This window comes from Tenrec ecaudatus, chromosome X (genome assembly GCF_050624435.1).
Source record: "Tenrec ecaudatus isolate mTenEca1 chromosome X, mTenEca1.hap1, whole genome shotgun sequence".
NCBI classification, from domain to species: domain Eukaryota; kingdom Metazoa; phylum Chordata; class Mammalia; order Afrosoricida; family Tenrecidae; genus Tenrec; species Tenrec ecaudatus.
Window position 1 is genome coordinate 59,122,245 of NC_134548.1, and position 25,972 is coordinate 59,148,216.

Here is a 25,972-nt window from a genome sequence, read left to right on the forward strand (position 1 = left end):
TCAAGGATCATTTAAAAATACATGATTTGAGTCCCTTGAGGATGCCCAAACTGCCACGGTATAAATCCAAGAGTGCAAAATTCTTCTGGGAAGGAGTAAAGAAAATAAAATACCACCTTAGAAGTGTATCCACCTAAATGGAGGATTTGTAGAAAAACAATTGCTCTACATTGTAGTAGTTTTTATTTCATAAAGGTTTCCATAATTTTGTAGGTCTACTTTTTTACTTATTCTGGTATTTATACTATGATATTTATTATTTCATCACTTTACTTGCTTTAGGGTGTGTTTGCTCATATTTTAACGTTTTCTAAAGTTGAAGGTTAGATTACTGATTTGAGATATTTCTTTCATTTGTCTGTATTTCTCTCTAAGCATTATTTAAGCTGTATCCCACAAATGATGACATGCCCCGTACCTAGCCCTGGGTTTAAAATTTTTGTTTTATAGTGGAAAAAGTACATATAAGAAACCATTTGCTGATTTAATTTTATTTACATGCACAATTCAGTGGCATTGGCTATATTTTTCATGTTTTTCAGTCATACAAAAAGCCACTGACATTGAGTTGATTTTGACTTACAGTAATTCTGACATAGTAAATCCTTATTGGAGCAGATAATCTCATTTTTCTGATGAGTTGGAACCCAAACCATTACTACTATTTATTTCCAAATTACACACACAACCATTACTACTATTTATTTCCAAATTACTACACCACCATTAAAAGAAACTTAATGTTTCTCAGTGAAACTAGACATTGATATTTCTAAATAAACTCACAGAAAATACTATAAGATTGGCCCTTCTTTTCCTCCCATCTCTGGTAACACTAATAAGTAGAATGATACAATAATTTTATTTTAAATATGGATTTATTGGTATAGATTTCACATGCAATACAACCAATATTTCAATAACATTTAAAAGAGTTGTATAATCATCACCATAATCAACTTCAGAGCATTTTCTTCTTTCTCATGCTTGTTGTTAGCTCCTCATTTTCCCCTAGCCTCTGCTGTCATGCCCCTAAGTAATTATTAGTCCAGTTACTGTCTCTATATATTTACCTATTCTGGATTTCATATACAGAAAAGCATATAAAACACAAACCAAAACAACAATGACAAAGTAAAACATAGAAAAACCACCATTGAAAAGGAAGTCAAAAATATTAAAAATTGAAGCAACTTTAAAATGGGTTAAAAAGAGATCAAATGATAAAGTGTTACATTTTTACCTAACTGCATCTACCCAAATCAACTGTGTGATAGTAAGATTATTTACATATCTTGACTATGGTCAGAGAGGATTCACTGGAGACTGAACCTGTGTGGGGGCCTTGCAAATAGATTTTTAGTTTCCATTGTCATCTATAGCCTTCTGCAAACCTGGTGTTCACAATTTAAACTCTGATACTCTTCCCTCCTCTCAATTTATATTTTATTATTTACAATCCTTGCATCACACAGGATGGCATGCTTTTTCCCTGTGGACTTAGTTGATGCTTTGCTTAAATGGCTGCTTGTATGAAGACAAGCCTTTAAGACCCCAGGTGATATTCTTTTTCATAGCTAGACATAATCTGATTTCTGCACCATACTTTGCTATAGCACCTATATCTTGAGTTTCTCAGGATGGAGGGAGAAGGAGAAGACCAATTAGTCACTGCCATACAACACTGTTCTAAGGTCACCCCAAATAAACAGACACTCCTACAAGAGTGATTAGGGAACCTTACTTCAAGTCAAGACATTGTGCGGGAGAGGGACAGGTTTGTCTCAGAGAAGGCAATTACACTTCTGTTTGTGAGTAAACTGGGTGGAGCAACCAGTAATGGGGGAAAAAAGGACTTAATAATACTTATATAAACTTCGTGGAGAATACTCCTGGTATTATGTACCTAATTGGATACTTTTGACCTAATTTTTACCCAGCCTTTGGTAAGGTTGAGTGCTATAGAGGACTGGGACTTTAGACTGCCCTTTCAAGGTGCACCACATCCTTCATAGGACACACTAGACAGATTGGATATGGACACCCCACTAAGCAAACTGGGTTTACCATAAACTCACATGTAACAGATTGAAGGAACTGACATTCTCCCTTGGACTTATGATGGAATCGCCTTAGTGTGAGACGAAGTAGATGACTTCTTTTCTTATGTCCCAAGGTTATAAATTTGGGGGCTGTGTTAGGCCATGTTGACAAGAGAAACAAATCCAGTGACACTCATATATGTGTAAAAAAGAGCTTTATATAAAGAAGTGATTATATATCAAGAACACATCCCAGCTCAGTCCAACTCAAGTCCATAAGTCCCTCTTGAAATTCATGTAGTCACATGCAATGATGCAGAATGCAGGAATATCATAGGCTCGTGGGTGAAAAGTCACATGGATCCCAAATCAATGGAAATATTGCAGGGCTCTTGCAGGTCTCAGGGTCAGCATGCAGGAAAAGTGAGGACAGAAAGAGGCGGGGGAGGTTCCCTGAGCCCTCCTAATGAGAAGTCACACCCACAAGGAGGTATCAGGCTATGACTTGAGTGACAGGTGGAATACCACCCCTACACTTTTATATATCTTCAAGTTGATATGAAATTATGTAATGAACATATGGGTCACTGAACTTTGTTTCAGATCTCTTGCTTTGAGAGTGTCAATGAATGATGGCCCTGCACTATCATATATTTACTTTTATTTTAAAATTAGAGGCTCTTACAGCTCTTAGTACAATCCATACATATATCCATTGTGTCAAACACATCTGTACATATGTTGTCATCATCTTTTCCAAGACATTTTATTTCTACTTGAATCCTTTGAATTCCTCCTTTTTCCACCCTCCTTCCCCACCCGCCCTCCCCCATGATCCCTTGATAATTTATAGATTATTCTTTTTTTATGTCTTACACAGACTGCTGTCTCCTTTCACCCACTTTTATACTGTCCATCTCCCTGGGAGGGGGGCCATATGTCGATTTTTGTGATCAATTCTCCTTTACTCTCCCCGCCCTCACCTTCCCTTACCCTCCTAGTAGCTCGGCTACCCTTAATGGTCCTGAGGGGGGTTATCTGTTCTGGATTCCCTGTATTGAAAGCTCTTATCTGTACCAGTATACATGTCTGGTCTAGTCCGATTTGTAAGATAGAATTGGGGTCATGATGGGAAGGGAGAAGCATTATAGAACTAAAGGAAGGCTATGTGTTTCATTGGTGCTATACTGCACCCTAACTGGCTCATCTCTTCCTTGTGGCTCATCTGACAGGGGGTGTCCAATTGACTACTGATGGGCTTTGGGTCATCACTCTGCCCTCCCCCTGATTCCTATTGATATGATTGTTTGTTTTGTATTGGATCTTTGATGCCAAAGGAAGAATAAGTGATCTAAAATTGATGGCAAGGAGGGCATAGGATGTTTGGGTGGCTGGGGGCTCGATCAAGGGCAATGTAGCTGAGAGGAATTACCAAAATCAGATTGAAGGCCGAACATGATAGTGGGACAGGAGGAAAGTAAAAAGAAATAGAGGAAAGAACTGGGAGGCAAAGGACATTTATAGAGGTCTAACACAGGCATGTATATATGTAAATACATTTGTATATAATGATGGGAATAGAGATATGTACATATATTTATTTATAAAGTATTATGGCAGCAGATGGACATTGGACCTCCACTCAAGTACTCCCCCAATGCAAGAACACTTTGTTCTACTAATATGGCACTCTGTGATGTCCACCTTCCCTGACAAAATTGCTAAAGACAAAATTAGTGCATAAGCAAATGTGATGAAGAAAGCTGATGGTGCCCAGCTAGCAAAAGATATACCATCTGGGATCTTAAAGGCTTGAAGATAAACTAGCGGCATCTAGCTGAGAAGCAACAAAATCCACATGGAAGAAGAACACCAGCCTGCGTGATCATGAGGTGTCGATGGAATCAGGTGTCAGGTATCTTGTATTTACTATTTTTATGCTGTCTTTGATTTTTTTATGGCATGTGTTAGTCTGGCAGGCATGGTTCTGCCTTTGTGAATGTGTAGTATTATCGAAAGTTTGACCCTATCCCCGACCCTCATTTGTGTTTAAATAGTATCCAGTCACCCTAGCTTTTAATCTATACAAGTCAACAGTTCATGCACTGCGATCTGAAAATTACATGTATAATTTCCTTTTCTCAACAGTGTTTTAAATTCTATACCATTGGTTAAATTCAGACATTATCAACAGAATTAACTTATGCCCCATAGGGATGGTCTATAATATTTTCTATTGTAAAATGATAATGATGTCTCTAAAGTGAACCAGAAACATATCTAAACTGTAGATAAATTAATGGATTTTGGGCTTGCTGTTAATCATACCCCTAACCTAAGAACAATTATTTCTTATTATAGGGCCCTCAATATTTTTGTTTTTACAGGGCCCTCAATATTTTTTCTTTTGTGAGTGGCTAATTTCATTCAACATATTAATTGTTTTTGTTGTTGTAAAAATCACTCAGCATGTTTTTAAAACTCATCTATGTTGTGCACCAATCAGGACTTCTTTTCACATTATAGCTGAGTAAGACTACGTTGTAAGTATATATCACTTTTGTTTATCCATTTTCTGTTGATGGAACTTTAGGTGGTTTATAACTTTGGGCTTCAATGAACACTGGTGTGCATCTATAAATTTTAGAATACTATGCTTTTGTTTTCAGTAATCTAAAATTATTTTAATTTCCCTTTTTCTTAGATGTATTGGTTATTTAAGAGTGTTAATTTACATTTATTTGTGAATTCCCCACCTTTGTTATTAATTTATAATTTTACTCCATATTGACCAGAGAATATCCTTTGTGTGATTTCAATCTTTGTAAATTTGTGCCTAGCATATGGTCTCTACTGAAGGATGCTTCATGTGCACTTCAAAAGAATGTGCAATTTGCTTTTTTGAGTGCAGTATTCTATAGATATTAAACCAAATGCCTGTTTCCATCAAATGGGATTCAAAATGACCCTACAGAACATTTCCAAGGCTAAAATCTTTAAGAAAGTTGAATGCTACATCTCTTTCCCCAGTGTGTTTGAGTGTGTGGTGGGTTTGAACTGCTGACCTTTTGGTTAGCAGTTGATCACTTTAATCACTGTGCCACAAAGACTCCTCTTTATAGATGTTATCATGCCTTTTTAAAAATGCAGACTCTTTGTGCTTGGCCCTTTATGTCTGATTCCTCCACCCCAGGGCTGGAAATCTGTGTTTAATAAATTCCCCATAAATTCATACCAGGAATGCAAGGATAGTTCAGCATTTGAAAAATAATCATTGTAATCCATCACATAAATAAGATAAAGAATAAGAACCACATGATCATATCAGTAGATTCAGAAAAGCATCTGACAATATCCAATACCCATTTCTAACAAAAGTACTCAATAAAATAAAAATAGAAGGGAAACTCAACATAATAAAGGCCATGTATGAAAGACCAACAGCCAGTATCACATTCAGTAGAAAAAAACTGAAAACATTTCCTTGAAATCTGGAACTACGTAAGCATGCCCCTTATCACCACTCTTATTCAACATTATTCTGAAAACCTTAGCTAGACAAAAAAAAAAACAACAAAACCCGACAAGGGAATACAATTGGGCAAAGAAGAAGGGGAGCTCTTGGTATTTTCCAATGATATGATTTTATGAAGAAGCTCAAGGGCTCACAAAGACACTGCTGGAAACAATTGAAGGATATCTTAAAGTAGCAGTATACAAGATTAACATGCAGAAATCCATCTGATTCTCTATACCAGCAAAAGGAGCTCTGAAAAAGAAAGCTCCAGAACAGTATTACAAGAAACGAAGGGAGGCCTTCTCAAAAAGAAGAACAAAGTTGGAGGTCTTGCACTGCCTAAAAGTATTACACAGTCACAGAAAACAAAACAGCCTAGTACTAGTTTAAGGATAGATATATAGTCCAAGGAAACAAGATAGGAAATCCAGAAGTACACATCCATCTATTTTCAACAATGGACTAAAAAACATTAAATGGGAAAGGGACAACTTCTTCAACAAATGGTGCTGGAACAATGAGAAGAATGTAGAATAATCAAACAGGACCCACACCTCACCCCATGCACAAAGTCAAGCTCAAGGTATATTAAAGACTTAAATGTAAATTCTATAATTATCACGATCGTCAATGTGAAAATTAGCACAAATGTTAGAATCTTATTTCAGGTCATGCATGGGCTAACAAATATAATAAAGGAAGCACACACAGTGGAAGAAAATGTCTATGACTGAAACTTCTTAAAAATCAAATACTTGTATACATGAAGACTTCATCAAAAGACTAAAATGAGAGGCCACAGATTGAAAAAAAAATATTTAGCAATGACATAACAGAAAAATTACTAATTACTAAAAATGTATAAAATTCTGAAACATCTCAATATGAAAATGACCAAATAATCCAATTAGAGGTGGCAAGGGACATGAATAGACATTTCACAAAGGACTACACTTCAGTGGCTAACAAACACATTAAGTAATGCTCACAATCACTAGCCATCCAGGAGATGCAAAGCAAATAAAAATATCGTCTTACACTCACAACAGTAGCCCAATTTAAAAACCAAAAAACTACATATGCTGACTATGGTCCAGAGAAATTGGAAGTCTGATACACGGCTGGTGGGCTTGTAAATATATAAAATCACTGAGGAAAGCAATATGATACGTAAGTCAACTGGCAATAGAAATACCATACCACCCAGCAATACTTTTGCTGGGCATATAGACCAGAGAAATAAAAGGCAGAACACGAATAGACACATGTGCTTACATGTTAAGTGCAGCATAGTTCACAATAGCAAGAAGCTGGAAAAAGCCCAAATGTTCATCAGTAGAAGAATGGATAAAGAAACCTTGGTACATACACAAAATGGATACTATACATCCCTAAAAAGCAGTGATTTTAAAAAAAGCAGTGTCCTCCATAACATGGAGGGACCTGGAATCCATCATACCGAGTGAAGTTAGTCGATCACAAAAAGGCAATTATAATGAGTTCACTACTATAAGAATAAACACCAAATGAAGGCTGATTTCTATTCTCAAGTTATGTAAACTTCTAATCTAATCTCTCAAGCAACAAGGTAGAAAGCCTGCCTCTATATGTATATCTTAAAAACCACTTCTACTGAAAGCTGATGGTGCCCAGCTGTCAAAAGATAAAGCATCTGGGGTCTTAAAGGCTTGAAGGTAAACAAGCGGCCATCTAGTTTGAAAGTAACAAAGCCCACATGGAAGAAGCACACCAGCCTGTGTGATCACGAGATGTCGAAGGGATGAGGTATCAGACATCAAAGAACAAAAAATCATATCATTGTGAATGAGGGGGAGTGTGGAGTGGGGACCCAAAGGCCATCTGGAGGCAACTGGACATCCCCTTACGGAAGGGTCATGGGGAGGAGACGAGACAGGGTGCAGTGTGGCAATGATGAAACGTATAACTTTCCTCTAGTTCTTAAATGCTTCCTCCCCACTCATACCATGACCCCAATTCTACCTTACAAATCTGGCTAGACCAGAGGATGTACACTGCTACAGATCAAAACCGGTAACACGGGAGATCCAGGACAGATGACCGCTTCAGGACCAGTGGTGAGAGTTGCAATACTCACGGGAGGGTGGAGGGAAGGTGGGGTAGAGAGGGGGAACTGATCACAAGGATCTACATATAACCACCTCCCTGGGAGACAGACAACAGAAAGGTGGGTGAAGGGAGACGTCAGAAAGTGTAAGATATGACAAAGTAATAATTTATAAATTATCGAGGGTTCATGAGGGAGGGAGGAACGGGGAGGGAGGGGGGAAAATGAGGAGCTGATGCCAGGGGCTTAAGTGGAGAGCAAATGTTTTGAGAATGATGAGGGTAATGAATGTACAAATGTGCTTTATACAATGTATGTATGTGTGGATTATGATAAGAGTTGTATGAGCCCCCAATAAAATGATTTTTAAAAAACCCACTTCTATTGAGGAGATCTCATCTCAGGTGGAGTCAGTTTTTTGAAATGGGGGGAGGGAGATAGAATATTATTCAGTTGTTGTCATACAAAATTGAAGTAAGGTCATACCGGATCAACAGAGTAAGAAGTGAATCTTACTGGAAATTTAAATCAAGATGGGGAAGGGGGGCATGTATGTCTTGAAGAATGTGATTACATTTTGTTGGTAAGAAAACGGGGAGGAGCAACCTCTCATTTGAAAAAGAAAACCACTTAACAATATTTATAAAGAACTCAGGGGGAGAATATGCTTGGTATTGTATTCCTAATCGACATTTTGAACTAGTTTCTATCTAGGCTTTGGTAATCCATGCCATGTGCTATAGACTACTGGGACTCTAGACTCTGTTCTTCCAAGGTTCACAGCGTCTTTCATAGGCCACACTGGAAAGACTCAATGTGGAAACCCCACTAAATGAACTGGGCTTTACCTCACACTCACCTGTATTCCTTAGTGTGAGAAGAAGATGACTGCTACCCGAAGGGCGTAGAACTGGCAGTCATTGGACTTTGGTTTGGATCTCTTGCCTTGAGGATGTTGTGTTAGGCCGGGTTGACTAGAGAAACAAATACAGAGACCCCATGTATGTATAAGAAAGAGCTTTATATCAAGAAAAATTATATATTGAGAAAACATCCTATCCCAGTTCAACTAAGTCCATCAGTCCAATACTAGCCCATATGTCCCTCTTCAGACTCACGCAGTCACATGCAAGGATGCAGAATCCAGGGATATCACAGGCTGGTGAGTGCCAAGTTGTGTGGATCCAATTTCAGTGGTAACATCTCCAAGGCTCCAGTAGGAACCAGGGTCCACCAGTCGGAAGGTGAAGGCAGAGAGAGAAGGAGAGTTCCCCAGGGTCCTCCTTTTTTTTTTCTTCCCCCTGTCCTCCCCACAACACCCCCTCCAGGGCCCTCCTTATACAGAAGGCCATGTCCACAATGAATCACCATTAGGTTGTGACCTGATTGACAGGCTGACCTTCACCCCTACACTTTTAAATATCTTCAAGTTGACATGAAATTATGTAATTACCACAGATATCCAATGAATCGTTACCTGGGGCTACTCTATACTTACTATTTTATTACCTTCTTTGCTTTATTATGAAATATTAATTTGGTAGGCATATTTATACCCTTGTAAATGTATATTATTGAAAGTTTTGCTCTATTACTGACTCCTATCATTTGTGTGAATTTGTCCAGTCACTTAAGAGTTTAATCTGTACAAGTCAACAATTCATGTATTGTGATTCATAGCTGTCCTATATTTGTATAATTTTCTTTTCTCAACAGTGTTTTAAATTGTATAGCATTGAATAATTTAACAACACTATCAGAGCATCAACTCACGCTCCAGGGAGATGATTGATAATGTTCTCTAACATAAAATGACAATCATGTCTCTATAACCAGAGACATAAACCATAGGTATATGACTAGAATTGGACTCCCACTTACTTCTAGCTCAAATCTAACAACAATTAGTTCCTATGGCATGGTCCTGCTTGCATCTCACCATCATGAAGAGATCACTGAAGAAATGAGTGCTATAGCAAAGTGTGGCAAAAAAAAAAAAATTTCCGTAGATGGTGCCAGCCATCAGAAAAATTAGTGCCTGGGGTCTTAAAGGCTTGTCTTTAAACATTCAGCCATCTAAATGAGATGTCAACTAAGTCCACATGGAAGAAGCACACCTTTCTGTGCCATCCGAGGATTATAAATAATAAAATCTAAATTCAAAGGAAGGAATGGTACCAGATCTTATGTGAACACCTGATTTGCCGAAAGCTATGGATGAGAGTGGATGCCCAAGATCTATTTGTAGGGTCCACTCATGGATTAAACCTCTGATCATACTCAAGGGATGTGAATGCCCTAATCAAGGAGAGGGCATTGTCACTGCCATCAAGTTGATGCCAACTTATGGCGATCCCACAGGGCAGGGGAGAACCGTCCCTGAGTGTTTTACAGTAAGAGTGGCTGATGTTGCAGTTAGCAGCCCCGCGCTCGCAACCACTGTGCCTGCCAGGGTTCCTTTGCAAGGCAGCGCTCCCTTGAGAACTGGCCAATCCCAGTTCTCTGGGATTGGCCATAGTGGAGGCCAGGAGGAAATTCCTTGCGACCGAGCTTACATGGTTTCTCTCTGGTACTGGAGGCCTGCCTGCAAACCAGTCCACATGCCTCCCAGCATTTTACCAGGCAAAGCTCGGCTTCTGCGGGAGCTGAGTTTTCTGTCTCGAAGCCTTCCTCAGAGCAGCATTCCAGCACTCCATACAACTGGAAAGGACGCTAAATACTGGGACAGTATCCACTGGGGTGGCGCTACTTTCTCAGGAATTTGGTGGTTCACTAGAAGCAGTACACTCTCCACCTCAGAGTCCTGCGGGGTTTGAAGGGCAGGCGACTAAGCCTTTTGAAGGCCGCATACAGTGCCGCTGGGGGCTTCGAACTGCTAACCTTGCGGTTTGCAGCCCAACGCGTAATCCATGGGACCACCAGGACTGTTTACTCTGAGTATGAGGGTCACTTCATTGCCGTACAGAACAAGCAACGGAGTGGGTTTCTGTTTGCGGTGTTGTCATCGATCGTACGGATAGACTTTTCTATTGCTCTAGCCTTGCTAACTAGGTCAGCGAAAAGCATACCTATTTTCAGATCCGTCTCCGGCTCTTTTTTTTTTTTTTTTGGCTGGGTGGTTGCTGCGGGTGGATTGGGCAGCGGGCGGATTGGGCAGCGGGCGCGTCACGTGACTCGCGATCAGGTAATGGCGGGTGCTGCTGCAGATTCGCGGGCGCTCTTCAGAGCCGGCGTTCGCGCGGCGTTGGAGGCCTGGCCTGCCTTACAGGTGAGTGGGGCCGAGGCTGGGATAAGCTTAGAGCTTGGAGAAGATTACGAGTGGTCCAGACATGGCTTGCTGGGGCGCCATAAGCTAGGAACCTGACCTCACTCTAGGCCGGCACACACGCTGACGTTGGGCCTGTGCCTGCGTTTGCAGATCGCTGTGGAGAATGGTTTCGGGGGCGTGTACAGCCAGGAGAAGGCGGAGTGGCTGGGGGATGCTATGGAAGAGTATTTCGTCCGCAATGGTGAGTGAATGTTAAGTGTGCTAAGCTTCCCTCATGGGATAGGGAAGATCGACGCCATTGGTTTCTCCTAAAGGTCAGTCAGCAAGGGAATAAGGGGCCCAGCACAGGACTTGTTGCATAGTATGGGTTTCACAAAATTCTTCTTAAATTTTCGAGTTTTGGAAGTGAAATTGACATTGGGTAAAGTCGTTTCTTTCAAGAAAATTCAGGGAGCTGAGAATTGTGAAAATAAGAGCAGGATGTTTAGGGGAAGTGGACTGAGTTGTAAAGGATGAGAAGGCATTGTTAACTAGGTGCAGAGAGCAATATTAGCACAGTCCTGGTGGTGGGGTGGGTTTCGTGTTGGGTTGCTAACTACGAGCTCAGTAGTTCGTTGCCACCAATTGCTCCGCAGTAACATGATGTTTTCTACTCTGTATAAAGTTAGTCTCAGAGACTTACTGGGTCAATTCTACTCTGTCCATTCTATAGGGGCACTATGAGAATCCACTTGATGGCAGTGTGTTGTATTTTGTTTGTGTGATATTTGGAAAATGGCAGGAACCTCATTGCAGTGAGACTGTGTGTGTAAAGGGTAAAGAGCTGTGGGGAATGAAGCTCTGAAATAGGGAACACCCCCTCCCAATACCCCAGAGGAAAAAAGACTGAAATATGGAAGACCTTATGTGCCTTTAATTTTTTCTTTAGGCCAGTGTTTGTTCAAATGCCTTTTGCTACCACATAGTATTAAAATTCATTAGCGTATTAAGTTTGGCTATCCTTGTATAAAGATGATCCGTTACCATCAACTTGATCCTGGCTGTGCTCCATAGGGGTTTAAAATGTATCTTTTTTTATAAGTAGATTGCCAGGATTTTCTTCTGAAGTAGACTCTGACCTCCAACAACCGTTTGGTTAGCAGCAGAGCCATCCAGGGAGTCCTTGGATAAGGAGTCCTTGTTGCTGTATAATAGATTCTGACCCATGGTGACCAAGATCTACAGAGTAGAACTGCACACCATAAGATTTTCAAAGCTATGACCTTTCAGAAACAGATCTCCAGGCCCAATTTCAAAGATGCCTCTGAATAGGCTCAAACTGTCAACTTTTTGGTTAGTGGTTGAGCGCTTAACAAACCGTACTAGCCAGGGACTCCTTGGATAAGGGTACCAAACCCCAAACCAAATCCATAGCCATCTGATTGATTCTGACTCATAGTGACCCCCAGCAGAACAGATATTTTTAAGAAATATGCAGACTATGAAACACTGAACTATGGGTTAAAAATTTATAGACAGGTTCAAAGGTGAGTAAATAGGATGATGTTGACTAGCTAGAAAGAATCAGTTTGGAGTATGGACTGGAGGGAGAAAGACTGATGAGAAGGCTATTTCTGTTTAGAAAATGAGGAGGCCTGAACTGGGGCAATAGTAAAGAAGAGATGGATTCGGTTTTGGGGAGGTTGGTTGGCTATAGACCAAAAAATCAAACTCATTGCCATAGTCAAGTTTGACTCATAGTGACCTCGTAGTACAGAGTAGAACTGCCTCTATAAGTTTCCAATACTGTAATTCTTTTTTTTAAGGCCTAATTCTTTGCCAGAGTAAAAAGCCTCATCTTTTCCTCATGGAGTGGAAAAAGATGGGAAGAAGAGAAAATAGGCAGTTCTCTGGTTTGACTTGCTGAGAGAGTTATGTTGTTCATGCAGTAGAGGAAGGTCCCTAGGTGGCACAAAATTGCTACCTGAAAGGGCGATGATTTGAACTTAGTGGTACCATAGAGGAAACAGCTTGGCAATCTGTTTCCATTAAGATCATTTCCCTCCCCTACGAAAGGCAAAACCTTATGGAGCAGTTCTATTCCTTGAGTCAGAATGGGACTCAGTGGCAACAAAGAACATCATGGAGTAGAGGAACCCTGGAGAATTAGAATTAGGTTTGTGATGAGCTTGGCTTTGGAATATGGAGGAGCCCTGGTGGTGCAGTGATTAAGTGTTTGACAGTTAACCAAAAGGTCTTCAGTTCAAACCCAGCTGTGTCTCCATAGTAGCAAGATGTGGCAGTCTACTTCCATAAAATATGTGCAGCCTGGAACCCTAGGGGGTAATTCTATGTCCCATAGGGCCACTGTGTATTGGAATTGACTTGATGGCAATAGGTCAAATCCCTCCCAAACCAAATTCATACCATTGAGTTCATTCTGACTCATAGCAACCCTCTAGGACAGAGTAGAACTGTCCCTGTAGGTTTCTGAGACAACTTTTTACAGGAGTAAAAAACCTCATCTCTCTTCAGAGGAGCAGCTAGTAATTTCGAATTGCTGACCTTGCAGTTAGCAACCCAGCATGTAACCCACTATGCCACTGGTACAACTCCCAGTAGGATACAAACCAAAACAAACTCACTGCCATTGAGTCTATGCAGACTCATAGCGGCTCTATAGGATGGGGTAGAACTGCCCATGTGTTTCTGAGACCGTAGCTCTTTACAGGAGTAGAAAGCCCTGTTTTTCTCCCATGGAGCTGCTGGTGGCTTTCCAACTGCAGGTAGCTGTCTCACTCTTGAAGTACTGCGCCACCACGACTCCCCTAGTTGGTTAAAGGACATCTGTGCAAGGGGTAGTCAGAGTTGGAAACAGATTTAGTGGGCTAATCGGATAGAGTGCTGAGTGCCTAGGTGGTGCAAACAAATAAATGCTTGATCACTAGCCAAAATGTTGGTGGTTTGAACCTACCCATAAGTGTCTTAAAAGACAGTCCTGGCAATTTGCCACCTGGTCACAGCCTTGAAAACCAAAAACACTGTTAGAGCAGCTCTACTCTGCACAAATGGTGCTGCCTTGAGTTGCAATTGACTCAAAATCAACATACCACAAAAAGAACAGGATAGGATAATAGAAAAGGCCAGGACAGTGATTGAACTCCCTCAGGGAACGCATGCTGAGTGAAGAGAGGGTGAACTCTGCGAAAGTCTGAAGCAGAGAAATTTAGAAAAGTAGAGGGTTTGACCTGAGCCGTTTAGGAAACTTAAGCCACAGAGGAGGACTTAGCCAAGGCCACACTAGGATTTTGATGTCAAGGCTATGACAATTTAATTTCATTAAAATTGTAAGTACTCATTTCTTGCACCCCTGATCTGTGGCCTCCTATGTCAATGGCAGTAGTTCTGAAAAGTCTCTTCTTCAAAATTTTCGGTCCTTGAATGATGGTAATTAACATGGTTATGGATCTCCTCTATGCCAGGCATTGTTTTGGATAATAACTTACTGACAGACCTTTAAGCAGACCACTATTTGCCCCATTTTACAGATGAGAAAACTGAGGCCAAGTAAAGAGTAAATAACTTGCTCACAGTCATCTAAGCACCCCAAGTGAGGGTCAACAAAGGGACTAAAGGTTAGGATTTAGGAAATAGAAGGCTTTATAGTATGTAGGATATAGGACATGGGAAATTCAATATTTAGAGTTTTTTTCTTAGTCATGCTAAGATCTTCATTTTATTCACCTAAGTGAATAAAAGACTTGCTATTTGCGCCTTTCCCCACCAATCAGATGTGGGCCCAGCAAGTAAGTATTGAGGAATATGGATAGGGGTGACGATTGGCTTGTTTTTGACCAAAGGGCACTATCCTTTCCTACTTAGCTGACTTGGAGCTAGATGAGGTGGAGGACTTCCTTGGGGAGCTCATGACCAACGAGTTTGATACAGTTGTGGAGGATGGGAGCCTGCCCCAGGTGAGCTTATTGTGAGCACAACTGCTTGCAGTCTTTTCTCTCCCTAACACTCTTGTCTTTTTCGGCCAGTACTCCCGGCCATAACCGTTATTCTTTTTCAAGCCTGCACAAGAACCCTGTATGATTCCTTAATGTCTGGAACATAGGTTCCCAAATTTAGGTGACCAATCACCCCACTTTCAGGAAAAAAAGGTAGCACCCCTCCCCCAACCTCCAGTAATTAAAGTTTTTTATATCATCGCCCGTAATCCATGGTAAAGTACAGTTATCTGCTTTTGCAACTGCTGCTGGCCCCTCCTTCCCCTCTGATCATTCCAGCACCTCCCACTTTGGGAAACATTGACCTAGAGAAAAGAGATCTTCCCAGGTCTTTCCAAGCTCTGTTGCTCCCCCTTTATTTCTGTGGAGACGACATTCCCAGAAAAGCCTGTACCTTTCCCCCATGCCAAGGGCAGGCTAAGCCGTGTATGATTTTCCGCATGTTTTGGTTCCCATCCCGCCCCCTCTCCTCTCTGGATTGCTTGCCTTTTTATGTCTGTTATCTTTCAAAGCCCAGTTCTAGTGCCTTCCTGCTAGGAGAGCTTCACCTGGGTCCTTCATGTGTGGTTGCTTTATTTACAAACTATTTGGGAATGGAATAGCCCTATTCTCTGGACCAGTGGTTCTCAACCTATGGGGTTTGACCCCTTTGTGGGTCACATGACCCTTTCACAGGGGTCGTGTAATACATCCTGCATATCAGATATTTACGATTCATATCAATAGCAAAATTACAGTTATGAAGTAGCAATGAAAATAATTTGATGGTTGGGGGTCACCACAACATGAGGAACTGTATGAAAGGGTTGCCACATTCGGAAGGTGGAGAACCACTGCTCTGGACAGCCCCTCTGCACTCTCCATGTAACCATGAGCTAACGTATAGTAGGTTCTCTGGAAAATTTGAGCTGGTTGAGTGTTTTCTTGGTAGGTAAGCCAGCAGCTGCAGACCATGTTTCACCATTTCCAGAGGGATGATGGTGCTGCTCTAAGGCATATGACCTCCTACATCACCCAAAGAAAGAACAGGATCACAGCCACTGCACTTCCACCAGCCAGAGAAATGGATGAAGATGATGCAAACAGCACAGAAGAGATGGAGGTGAAGAGGTGCCCCTTGGGGAGATCAGCTGATTTCTTAGAGAAGTAATGAGGGGGCTGATGATGTGGTATTATCCAGAAAGAGCAGGATACTTCCCTAAGGTGACAAAATCAATCTTAGCAAAGCTAGAAATAGAGCCTCAGTCTTCAGTGGCCTTGGCTGCAATGTGTCATATTTAGCTCTGTCTTATATTTTTCCTCCAGGTCACAGCTACAAATGATGGGGCAGCTACAGATGGGGTCTGCTCTCAGACTGAATCGTCTGACCCGGACTCCAAGACTGTTCAGGAAGAGGATGTAGTGGAGGATGGCTGGACCATTGTCCGGAGAAAGAAATGAGTGGAGCTGAAGTGGTTTGGGCCCTTATTTGCAAAAGACTAGTTTTAAGGGGCTTTTCTGGAGATTGCACATCTCTTGACTGGATATGCCACCTCCTCACTCACCTAATTCCCTGCCTAGTTTCCTCCATAGAAGAAAATGGACCTGGCCCATTGTACTCCCCTGGGTCTTACAATTGCTACCTGAGGGAAGAGGCCAGGTTTGGCAGCACGGTGCTTGTTGGGTCCAATCAGTGCAGAAGAAAAAGTTGAGTAAGTGTGGATGGAGGAGCAACTGGACACTGGTTGACTGGGTAGGTGGATTTGGGACGGGACAGGACCATGAGGAGAACTAGCACCCAGTACTAGGGGGCTGGCTGGGTCAGGAATGGCGAGATGAACATAGAGATAATTAAAGATGTAAATAAAAAACCAGGTATACAGTGCTTAATGTCGATTGGTACCACGTCTGACCACACATGTGTGGTTCTATAAGGTGTTTTGTTTTAAAGGGCAAACAACTCTCCTTTTGTTTATTTTCCCCTAATGGTTTTAAACACTCTAAACCCAGACTTTTGCAGTACTGGACCACACGTGAGATATAGGTAGAGGACAAAGTTCTGGGGGTGGGCTTTTGAGCATTGTCTGCCAGGCAGGCAGGCAGGCAGGCAGAGAGGGCTGTTCTTGCTGCTCAGTCTGGTAGAACAGCAGATGGGATTGGGTGTACTCCACTCACTCCCACTCTGCTTGCTTCATCTGGCCCCCCTCACCCCCTTACTGCCTCCAGCAGCAGCAGTAGCAACAAGGACAACTGGAAGCAGGGTCCCATAAAGTATAAATATGGGTTTGCATACTGTTCAATTTACATGTTTTTGTTGCAGTTAGGTGCCGTCGAGTCAGTTCAGACTCATGGTGGGCCTGTGCACAACAGAATGAAACACCACCCAACCTTGTGCCATTCTCACAATTGTACTTATGTTTGAGCCCACCAAATCACATAGCATCCTGTTTTTTAGAACATATGGGCATTAAGTAACACATACCTTTAGTCATGGTATGCCCTGCCCAGAACTTGGAACCTCTCAAGAACAAGACTTCTTTTCTGCTACTTATCCTCTAACCCTGGTTCCTTCAGGAATTCTAAGACCTTGGCTAGATGGCAAGCTTGGGACAGTTGACCTTTGTCTTCTGTCTTCTCCAACCCCTCTCCCCACTCTTCATCCCATCCCGATTAAGTTTAGGGATGAGACTTAAGAATTTAATAAATACCTTATTGTTTAATTTGTGACTTGACTTATCTTGTGAAATCAAGAATCAGCCTTCTGGAGGCTGGGCTTTAGCGCTCAACAAGAGTACATTTTCTGGGTCCACCACAGCACCTTGGTGCTTTGAACAAATAAATAAATGGATGAAAGGAGCATAGAAATGCTCTGGAAGTTTCTGTAAGCCTGAAATAAACTGTATTTTTCTTTAAAAACCAAACAAACAATATCCATTGTCCTCACCCGCCATTCCCCTGTCCTGCCCAGTGGCCCTGCCATGGGTCTAAATGATAAAATACTGGACCCAGCCTTGAAGCTGGGTGGTGAGAGGGGCTCAGTTACCACCTCACACTGAGTCATATATGTGAAGACACTGGCCACAAGTCAGTGGCAGAGCTGGCACTTGAATCTCCTGCCTCGTGCTTTGGGAGGAACTGATGAATATAGAATCTGTAGGATTTTGTGAATGGGGCACATTACGGCCAAATTCAGGCTGTTCTGGCAACAGTTCCCACTGGGAGGATATAAAAATTACTATCATTACAGTAACAGGGTCTTTTTTTTCTTTAAGCCCACATTTTATGAAAAGATGAATTAAAAAATCCAAGACCCAGCATTCAGGATTGAAAGTGCCCGTGATGGGAGTTCAAGTATTGACTGAGCTGGGGTGGAGGCGGCTAACACCCCTAATTGGATATGGGCAAATAGTATGGTACAGGGGAATCCCCAAACCCTTTAGATCTTATCTGTTTGGGAAACAGCAGGGGGTTCAGCAGTAGCTCCTGAAGCTGCCACTATTTCCCTGTTTTCAGACAGTGTGGGCCCTGGGCATAATGTGTCCCCGCGGCCTGCCCGGCCAAGCACAGCCATCCAACGCCGCTGTAGCTCTTCGGTCTCAGGGCTGAAGTACCAGCTCAGGTGGCTCTGAGTGATCTTGAAGACGTGGCGTCTGTCAGGGCGCTCTCCGGCTTCAGGAGGCCCCACTTCAAATCCAATGAGGGGCAGACTGCGCTGGGCTTTCACATCCTGGGGAGTAGGGACAGCTGGGATCAATTTGGGGTCACCCCTCTGCCTTAGCACCTAACTGCCTTAGCATTTGCTCCCTCCCCCCCCCACCGACCAAGAACTTGCTATGACTCACATTATCAATAGGAAAATGAACTAGGTCTAGACCATGAAACCCAACCCACTGTCAATTCCAGCCCATTTAGCCTATAAGTTGGTATCGACGATGACAGTGAGAGTTCTGAGACTGAGCCTTAGCAGTCTCCCACAGAGCAGGTGGTGGGTTTGAACAAACAACCTTGTGGCTAACAGCCCGCCACCAAATAGTGCTACCAGGGCTCCTGGCTCAAACACTCATTTCCTTTCTTCTCCTACCCAATTGGCTAGTCTCCAGCAGAGACTAGATGTTTTCAAGCCTCTGTCTAGGCCAGGGGTCTGCAAACTGCAGCTTGTGAGCTGAAAGCAGCTCTTTCTGTATATACAACTGGCTCTTAAGTAAAACTTGAAAAAGCTATTATTTACATAATGGTGATTTAATTTGTAAATATATAGTTATGGCTCGAATAATTTTTAAATTGTGAGGGATAGGATTGGTTCTTCCATCTCAAAACTTTGCTGACCCCCGTTCAAGGCTATTGCTCCAACTGCACGCTCTTCCTCACTCCAAATCGAATCCAGCAGTCAAGTGCCCAGCTCCATTCCTGTTTCCTCCAGGAAGCCAGCCCTCCGCACTAACCCCAATTTTCCCTACATTCCCTGGCCCATAATCACTCTTAACTGTAGCTACTGTCTTACAAGGATGAGGATTTTGAATTTCCTTTAGATCGGGTTGGACTCAGACTTAGTCCCAAGGCCAAGGAGCGGTGGAAGACTACATACAGGAGAAGGGAGACAGCTTGGCTTTGCCAGGTGGCTGAAAGGACCCGAAGGAGTAAAATGCACACCTGAGGGGCTCCGTAGATATACAGCACCAAGGGTTCATTCTCAGGAACCACGAACCATGCCTTGTGCCAGCCTTTCCCGCCCTTCTCCATGTAGTGCAGGAAACTGCAGATAATGCTGTTCTCAGCAGCCACTGAAGCCTGTTTCTGTGGCCAGAGACATGAGGGGGATATCAATGTTGACAGAGACCTACCCTGGTTCCTTTTGGCTTCAACACCCCATAGTGCAGCGGTTCTTGGGGGTTGCAAACCCTTTGGGGGTAGAATGACCCTTTCACAGGGGTCGTCCAATTCATAACAGTAGCAAGATTACAGTTATAAAGTAGCAACGGAAATAATTTTATGGTTGGGGGAGGGTCACTACAACATGAGGAATTGTATGAAAGGGTCTCAGCATTAGGAAGGTTGAGAACCACTGCCTTAGTGTTAGGCGCTAATGAATTGGTTCTGACTCAGTGACCACATATCCAACAGAATTAAGCTGCCTAGTCCTGTACTATCTTCACTATCCCTCTCAGTGCTATTCCCATAGCTCAAGTGAGAACGCTGAAGTTCAGGTGGCCCAGTTATACCCAGTGTGTTAGGTAGAGTCAGAATTCAATGCCACGCTTATCTGCTTGACTTTCAGGTGCTGGCAGTTACCTCTTAAATGTTGGCGGAAAGTGTAGCGATCTCTAAATGCCTAGTCAGGTATTCTTCAGTCCATCAATTTAGTCTTTGGATAAAACAAAAATAGCTCACCTTTTTGTTGTCCATCCCACAAGGCAATATAACATTGTGGTTATGGAAGTGAGTCAGTGTTTAAGGAAATCTGACTTAGAATTCTTACTCTAGATGCTTCACTGGTTGTCAACCTTCCTAATGCCGTGACCCTTTAATACAGTTCATGTTGTGGTGACCCCCCCCAACCATAAAATTATTTTCATTGCTACTTCATAACTGTAACTTTGCTACGGTTATGAATTCGGCAACCCCTGTGAAAGGGTTGTTCAAACCCCAGAGGGGTCACGACCCACAGGTTGAGAACCACTGCTCTAGATGAAGACGTATTGACTTGGAAGGAGAGTGTAGTGAGGATAAAATGGATTGCTGTACTTGTCTGTAAAGCACTTCGAATAGTGCCTGGCATGCTTTTTTCGAGTGCATGCGTGTACCTGTAGAAGCAATAGAAAAGGTAAGTCTAACTGGTAATGGGCAGGGGGAGGAGGGGTATACTAAGGGGTTTCAAAAAGTTTGTGGAAGAGTGACATTTAAAAATACTGGAATTCTGACCAGGGATGTGAAAAGGCCTGTTCACAGAGTACATAAGAAAGTGAATTATTGCAGATATAGTTAGGTTAAAATTTAAAATCTTCTCATGTGTTTTCTCTTTTAATCCATTCTGTTACTACTTTCTGCTTTCTTTTGGCTCTAAAAAGTCATCGAATAAGTTGTATATAAATTGTTAAATGAAGACCTAATCTGCTGTGTAAACTTTCACTGAAAACACAATATTTTTTCAAAAAAGATAATGAAGATCTGAACTTTTTGAAACCACTGTGCATTTGTTAGTTTGTTTGTATTGTCTAAATTTTAAAAATTCCAGCTCTCCCACTTACTGCCTCTATACTTTAGGCAGATAACCTTCCTGGGCCTCACTTTCCTCATGGGGAAAATAGGAATAGCAATGACATAGGTATATGAAATAGTATGAGGGAGCTTCAAAAAGTTTGTTAAAAAGTTCCATTACCTTTTAATTTTTCCCATGAACTATTTGAAGCCCGCTCATAAACTTAAAAACAATTGCTGTCATTTCTAACTCATTTTACATATTCTGCCCCTGGGTTACGTGTACAGTCTTTAGTCATTGGGTAGGTGGCTGGGGCCCATGGGGTTCTTATGAAGGATTAGCTGGGGGCCTCGCTCTTACCTCAAGGATGGACCTCCGGCGCTGAGGTGTATGCTGGCTGCAGGCGGGGTTGCTCCCGGGCACCCCATGCAAGGCCACGTAGCAGTCGGTGCACACACGGTTGGAGCGGTTGTTGTCATAGATGAGGCGGGCCCGGAACTCGGAGCACTTCCCACAAACCACCTGGGGTGGCAGGTGGGCAAGAGCAGCCTGATTCCAGCAAGCCTTCCCCTAAAGTGTATCATCTCCCACAACTTGCAGCCTACCCCCATTTGGAGGATACCCACTGAGAAGTGGATCTTTCGACTGCCAGCCTCTCTCCTCCCCCACTCTGCCCCTGCCTCCCAACACTCACATGCCCACAGGCCTTGCAGTGGTGCCTGCGTTTGGTGATGGAATTGAAGGGCTCTTGGCAGCGCATGCACATGGTGACTTCCTTTTCCCGGATAGGTGTAGGTGCCCGTTTTCCAAGATCGACGTTCTAAGGGAAGGACCAGGTCCCAAGTTAGAGATGGCTACACCTTAGTCCAGTCCAGCAAGCCCTTGACTGCCCTGAAGCATGGGTCATTATGAGGAACAGCAGACACATTTAAGATACCTGCCTCTTGCTCTCTGGGCTACTGAAAACAAGTCACTTCTACTTAGGACTTTGGTTTCCCCAGTGATTTCTCTGTGGCCCTATCAACAGAAGACTGCAATTCTGAAGTCTTGCATTCATTGCTCTCTGGTCTTTACTCTCTGAGAAGGGCAAAGGAGCATTTTAAGGTGGGAACTTAAGAGGCCTGAAAAGGGCTCCAGTGCAGGAGAGGGGCTTCTTACTGGAGAATTGGGAGGGGTGTCTTCATCTTCCCTGTTTGTTGAGTTCAACAGTTTAAAGGTCTCCAGAGTCTGTTCATGCTTCAGGAGAGTAGAGTGGATGGCCTGGGGAGGTATAAGAAATGAGAGATAAAATCATCCTACAACCTACCCCATTTCTACCCTCACTTCACCCTCCTATGCCCTGGCTTGGGGATCAGAAAAGTTGGGTTCAAGGCCCAGCTCTACCCCTGCTTGGTATATGACCTTGAACAAGTTTCTTCCCAAATCTAGGTCTCAGTTTTCACATTTGTGAAATGAGGATGCTGGTTGAAAAACCTTAAAAGGCCTTCCTGCTTATATAGAAAATAGGGATGGTAATGTTTGAAGGTAGATGTCCAGGCCCATTCTAACGAGATGTGAGTATTGGGAAAGCCCACCAACCCCTAGGAGTACTAACAATACCTTTCCATTCCCCTACCACAAAGCCTTTTAGATGTTACCTGGACCCAGTCTTTCTTCTCTTCCTCAGTCCTTTGGGTGGGGGTTGAGGGAAAAGAGAGATGTTGGGTTAGGCAGGCCAACGAAATGCAATTGGAGTGGTAAAGGGTAGGTATTTTGGAGTAGGATAGACCTAAATTTGACCTTCTGCTTCTTCACTTATTCCATGTGTGACCCTGAGAAACTTAACCTGTTTGAATTTATGCATTCAGCATTTACTAAAACCTTCAGGCCTTGTGCTAGGCACTTGGGCCACAGAGACAAATGTTGTCCTCAAGGAGCCTGTGGGGGAGGTAGACATGTGGATCAATAAGAGAGGGAAAGCAGGCCTGGGAAGCCCAGAGGAGCGTATTTGTCAGAGCCTGGAATCAGAGTGGGGATTTCTAAGGAAGGTTTCCTCAAGTAAGTACCAGACCTTAGGTAGGAGGGTAAGGTGCGTGAGAGAAAGTATGGACTATGAGAGAAACCATATATAATACCCTGTTGCTGGAATGTGAAGCTTAAGAAGGGAGGAAATATTTGGTTTTTGTTTTCCTTTGTTAAATGGCAATGATGGATATCACCCTCTGGGTTCTGAGCAGTAGCTTAGGTGATATGTGTACAGTGCCCAGATAATTCTTAATACGCTAGATGCTCAAATATTTGCATTCCGCTTCTGACTTCCTACCTGGATTCTTCTGGCTGCACTGCAGGCTCCAGAGCCTGCAGCTGGTGCAACCTTATCAACAGGAATAAGACCGCAAACTCTGCTGCCTACCATATCCACAATGTAGACATCAAAAATATTTTTCTAATATGTAAATCTGACTACATTCTTAGGCTTGATACAAAATTAAGGGCGCGTCAAAATTTTACAAGGATGCCCATTCCATGCTATCTATTATAATTAAAAAATTGGAAGCAACCTAAGTAAGTCTCCAACAACAGAGAATTAGGGAGAAATAGTTCATCACTACTGCAGGAGAATATTGATGACATAGAAAGATGTTTATAATATGTTTAAGTGTAAACAACATGCATTAAAGATATACAGTTATCGTTTCAAAATACGGATATGACATGGTTTTTTTAATTTGTTAAAGCTCCTCCATGGTGGATTGTGGTAGGAGCTGTCTGAGCCCCCAATAAAATGATTTAAAAAAAAGACTAGTAAGGTTAAAAAAAACACCAAAACTGATGCATGGTACATGATGAGAATGTGCATTTCATTTTATGAAAATTTTACTTCAACAAAACTGGAGAAATTTAAACAAATATGAAACTCTAGTTAATATGCATGCCAAAGTCTTTTTATTCTTGTTTTACATTTTATTAGGGGCTCATACAACTCTTATCACAATCCATACATATACATACATCAATTGTATAAAGCACATCTGCACATTCCCTGCCCCAATCATTCTCAAAGCATTTGCTCTCCACTTAAGCCCTTTGTATCAGGTCCTCTTTTTTTCCCCCTCCCTCCCTACTCCCCCCTCCCTCATGTGCCCTTGGTAATTTATACATTGTTATTTTGTCATATCTTACCCTATCCGGAAGTCTTAAGGGGATTTAAAATGCATTATTAAAAAATTAAATGGGTAATGCTTGCTTTGGCAGCACATATACTAAAATTAAATGGATAAAAGAATAGATGTATAACTATCACATGCAGAATCTAAATGGGTTTTAGAGCTCATTGTACAATTATTTAAATTGCTATATATTTTAAATTTTAATAATAAAATGCATAAACATATTTTATGTGGTTATATATCTACACATAGGGAAAAGGCCTTGAAAGGACTTTGCCAACATATTAACACTGGTTATCTCTTGTGTAGTAGAATTTTGTTTTTATTGGTGCTATACTGCACCCTGACTGACTTGTCTCATCCAGGGTGACGGACAACAGAAAAGTGGGTGAAGGGAGACATTGGTCAGTGTAAGACATGAAAAAAAATTTTTTTTATATACATTATCAAGGGTTCATGAGGGAGGGGAAAATGAACTAATAAAAGGGCTCAAGTAGAAAGAAAATATTTTGAAAATGATGGCAACATATGTACAAATGTGCTTGACACAATGGATGTTTGTATGGATTGTGATAAGAGTTGTAACAGTCCCCAATAAAATGATTTTTTTTAAATTTCCAGGTTCAGGTTATATCACAGACTCAGACCCTCTAGAGTTGGGTCCCAGGTATCAGTATAATTTTATAGTACCCCAGTGTGATTAAGGTTGAGAACCATTTTAAGTGGTAAACATATGGGTGCTTGTACTGTTCTTTGTGCCTTTCTGGATATTTGAAATTTTTCATTAAAAATAGAGGCATAGACTTAATATAATGAATATAATACTATCCAAAGGAATCTACCTTTATAATACAATCCAGATAAAATTCCAATAGTATTTTCTTACAGAAATGGAAAAACTAATCCTCAGGTGTTAAGGAAAGACAAGAAACTCTGAATAGCCAAAGCAATTTTGAAAGCAAAGTACCTCATATTTCCTAACTTTAAAATATATACAGGAGGAAGTGGATAGACTTCCTATTCAAGCTATCCATGAACGCAACCCCATCTCCTTTGCCAGCAAAAACAACAACCACAGAGTGACTGGTGTGTTTGAACCACTAACCATTTTGTTAGGAGCCCAGTGCTTAACCCACTATACCAATAGGGCAGTAAAAACTTGTAATTTCAGTTATGGAAAGGTAACACTGATATGAAATGTATATAACTTAACAAAAGGTAAATAATGTCACTAAAAAGTACATAAGATAAAAGGACCTGTTGATAATTACTATGACATCTATAATTTTGAAACAACAGTATGAATAATAAAATATATATGTACAAGCATATATGTATGTAGGTAGGTAGGCATATATGTGTACGCTATTGTTAGGTGCCATCAAGCCAGTTCTTACTCAGCATCCTATGTAAAACAACGAAATACTGCACCATCCTCACAACCATTGCTATGTTTGTTGCAGCCAGAGTGCCAATCCATCTCCCTGAGGATCTTCTTTTTCACTGATCCTCTACCAAATATATTGTCTTTCTCCAGGGATTGGCTCTGCCTGATTGTGTGTCCAAAGTACATGAAACATCTCACTATCCTCATTTCTAAGGAACATTCTGGCTGTACTTCTTCCAAGACAGATTTATTTGTTCTTCTGGCAGTCTATGGTACTTACAATAGTCTTCGCCAATACTAAAATTCAAAGTCTTCTTTCATCTTCCTTATTCATTATCTAGTTTTTGCATCCATAT

At 41.8% G+C, this 25,972-nt stretch overlaps 2 protein-coding genes across 5 annotated transcripts in view; one reads left to right on the plus strand and one right to left on the minus strand.

Annotated features, from left to right (window-relative positions):
* Positions 1–10,800: 10,800 nt before the first annotated feature.
* On the plus strand, positions 10,801–21,209 carry TSR2 (TSR2 ribosome maturation factor). 3 transcript variants are annotated; one of them, XM_075539471.1, is made up of 5 exons: positions 10,801–10,913; positions 11,064–11,154; positions 14,775–14,866; positions 15,876–16,007; positions 16,211–21,209. In XM_075539471.1, exons 1-5 carry the CDS (start codon positions 10,833–10,835, stop codon positions 16,343–16,345), a joined length of 531 nt encoding a protein of 176 aa, XP_075395586.1. In that variant the 5' UTR covers positions 10,801–10,832; the 3' UTR covers positions 16,346–21,209. The 3 variants fall into 3 exon arrangements, with proteins under 3 accessions (XP_075395586.1, XP_075395585.1, XP_075395588.1); XM_075539470.1 differs by having other exon boundaries at positions 15,837–16,007; positions 16,211–20,982; XM_075539473.1 differs by lacking the exon at positions 11,064–11,154 and having other exon boundaries at positions 10,829–10,913; positions 15,837–16,007; positions 16,211–21,208.
* Positions 16,823–25,972, minus strand: part of FGD1 (FYVE, RhoGEF and PH domain containing 1) — a 55,267-nt gene continuing 46,117 nt past the window's right edge. For both annotated transcript variants that reach the window (XM_075539468.1, XM_075539469.1), the window contains 6 exons: positions 22,718–22,748; positions 22,239–22,340; positions 21,775–21,900; positions 21,441–21,602; positions 19,535–19,678; positions 16,823–18,611 (listed from right to left, as the gene is read on the minus strand). In XM_075539468.1, the coding sequence (XP_075395583.1) occupies positions 18,321–18,611; positions 19,535–19,678; positions 21,441–21,602; positions 21,775–21,900; positions 22,239–22,340; positions 22,718–22,748 (856 nt within the window). In that variant the 3' untranslated portion in view covers positions 16,823–18,320. The remainder of the gene's footprint in view (positions 18,612–19,534; positions 19,679–21,440; positions 21,603–21,774; positions 21,901–22,238; positions 22,341–22,717; positions 22,749–25,972) is intronic.

Bases quoted from the DNA above. Each gene is read 5' to 3' on its own strand.
- TSR2 (XM_075539470.1), top strand. From the start codon at position 10,833: ATGGCGGGTGCTGCTGCAGATTCGCGGGCGCTCTTCAGAGCCGGCGTT. The intron at 14,867-15,836 runs GTGAGCTTATTG...TTTTCTTGGTAG, and splicing joins AGGATGGGAGCCTGCCCCAG to GTAAGCCAGCAGCTGCAGAC. The intron at 16,008-16,210 runs GTGAAGAGGTGC...TTTTTCCTCCAG, and splicing joins ACAGCACAGAAGAGATGGAG to GTCACAGCTACAAATGATGG.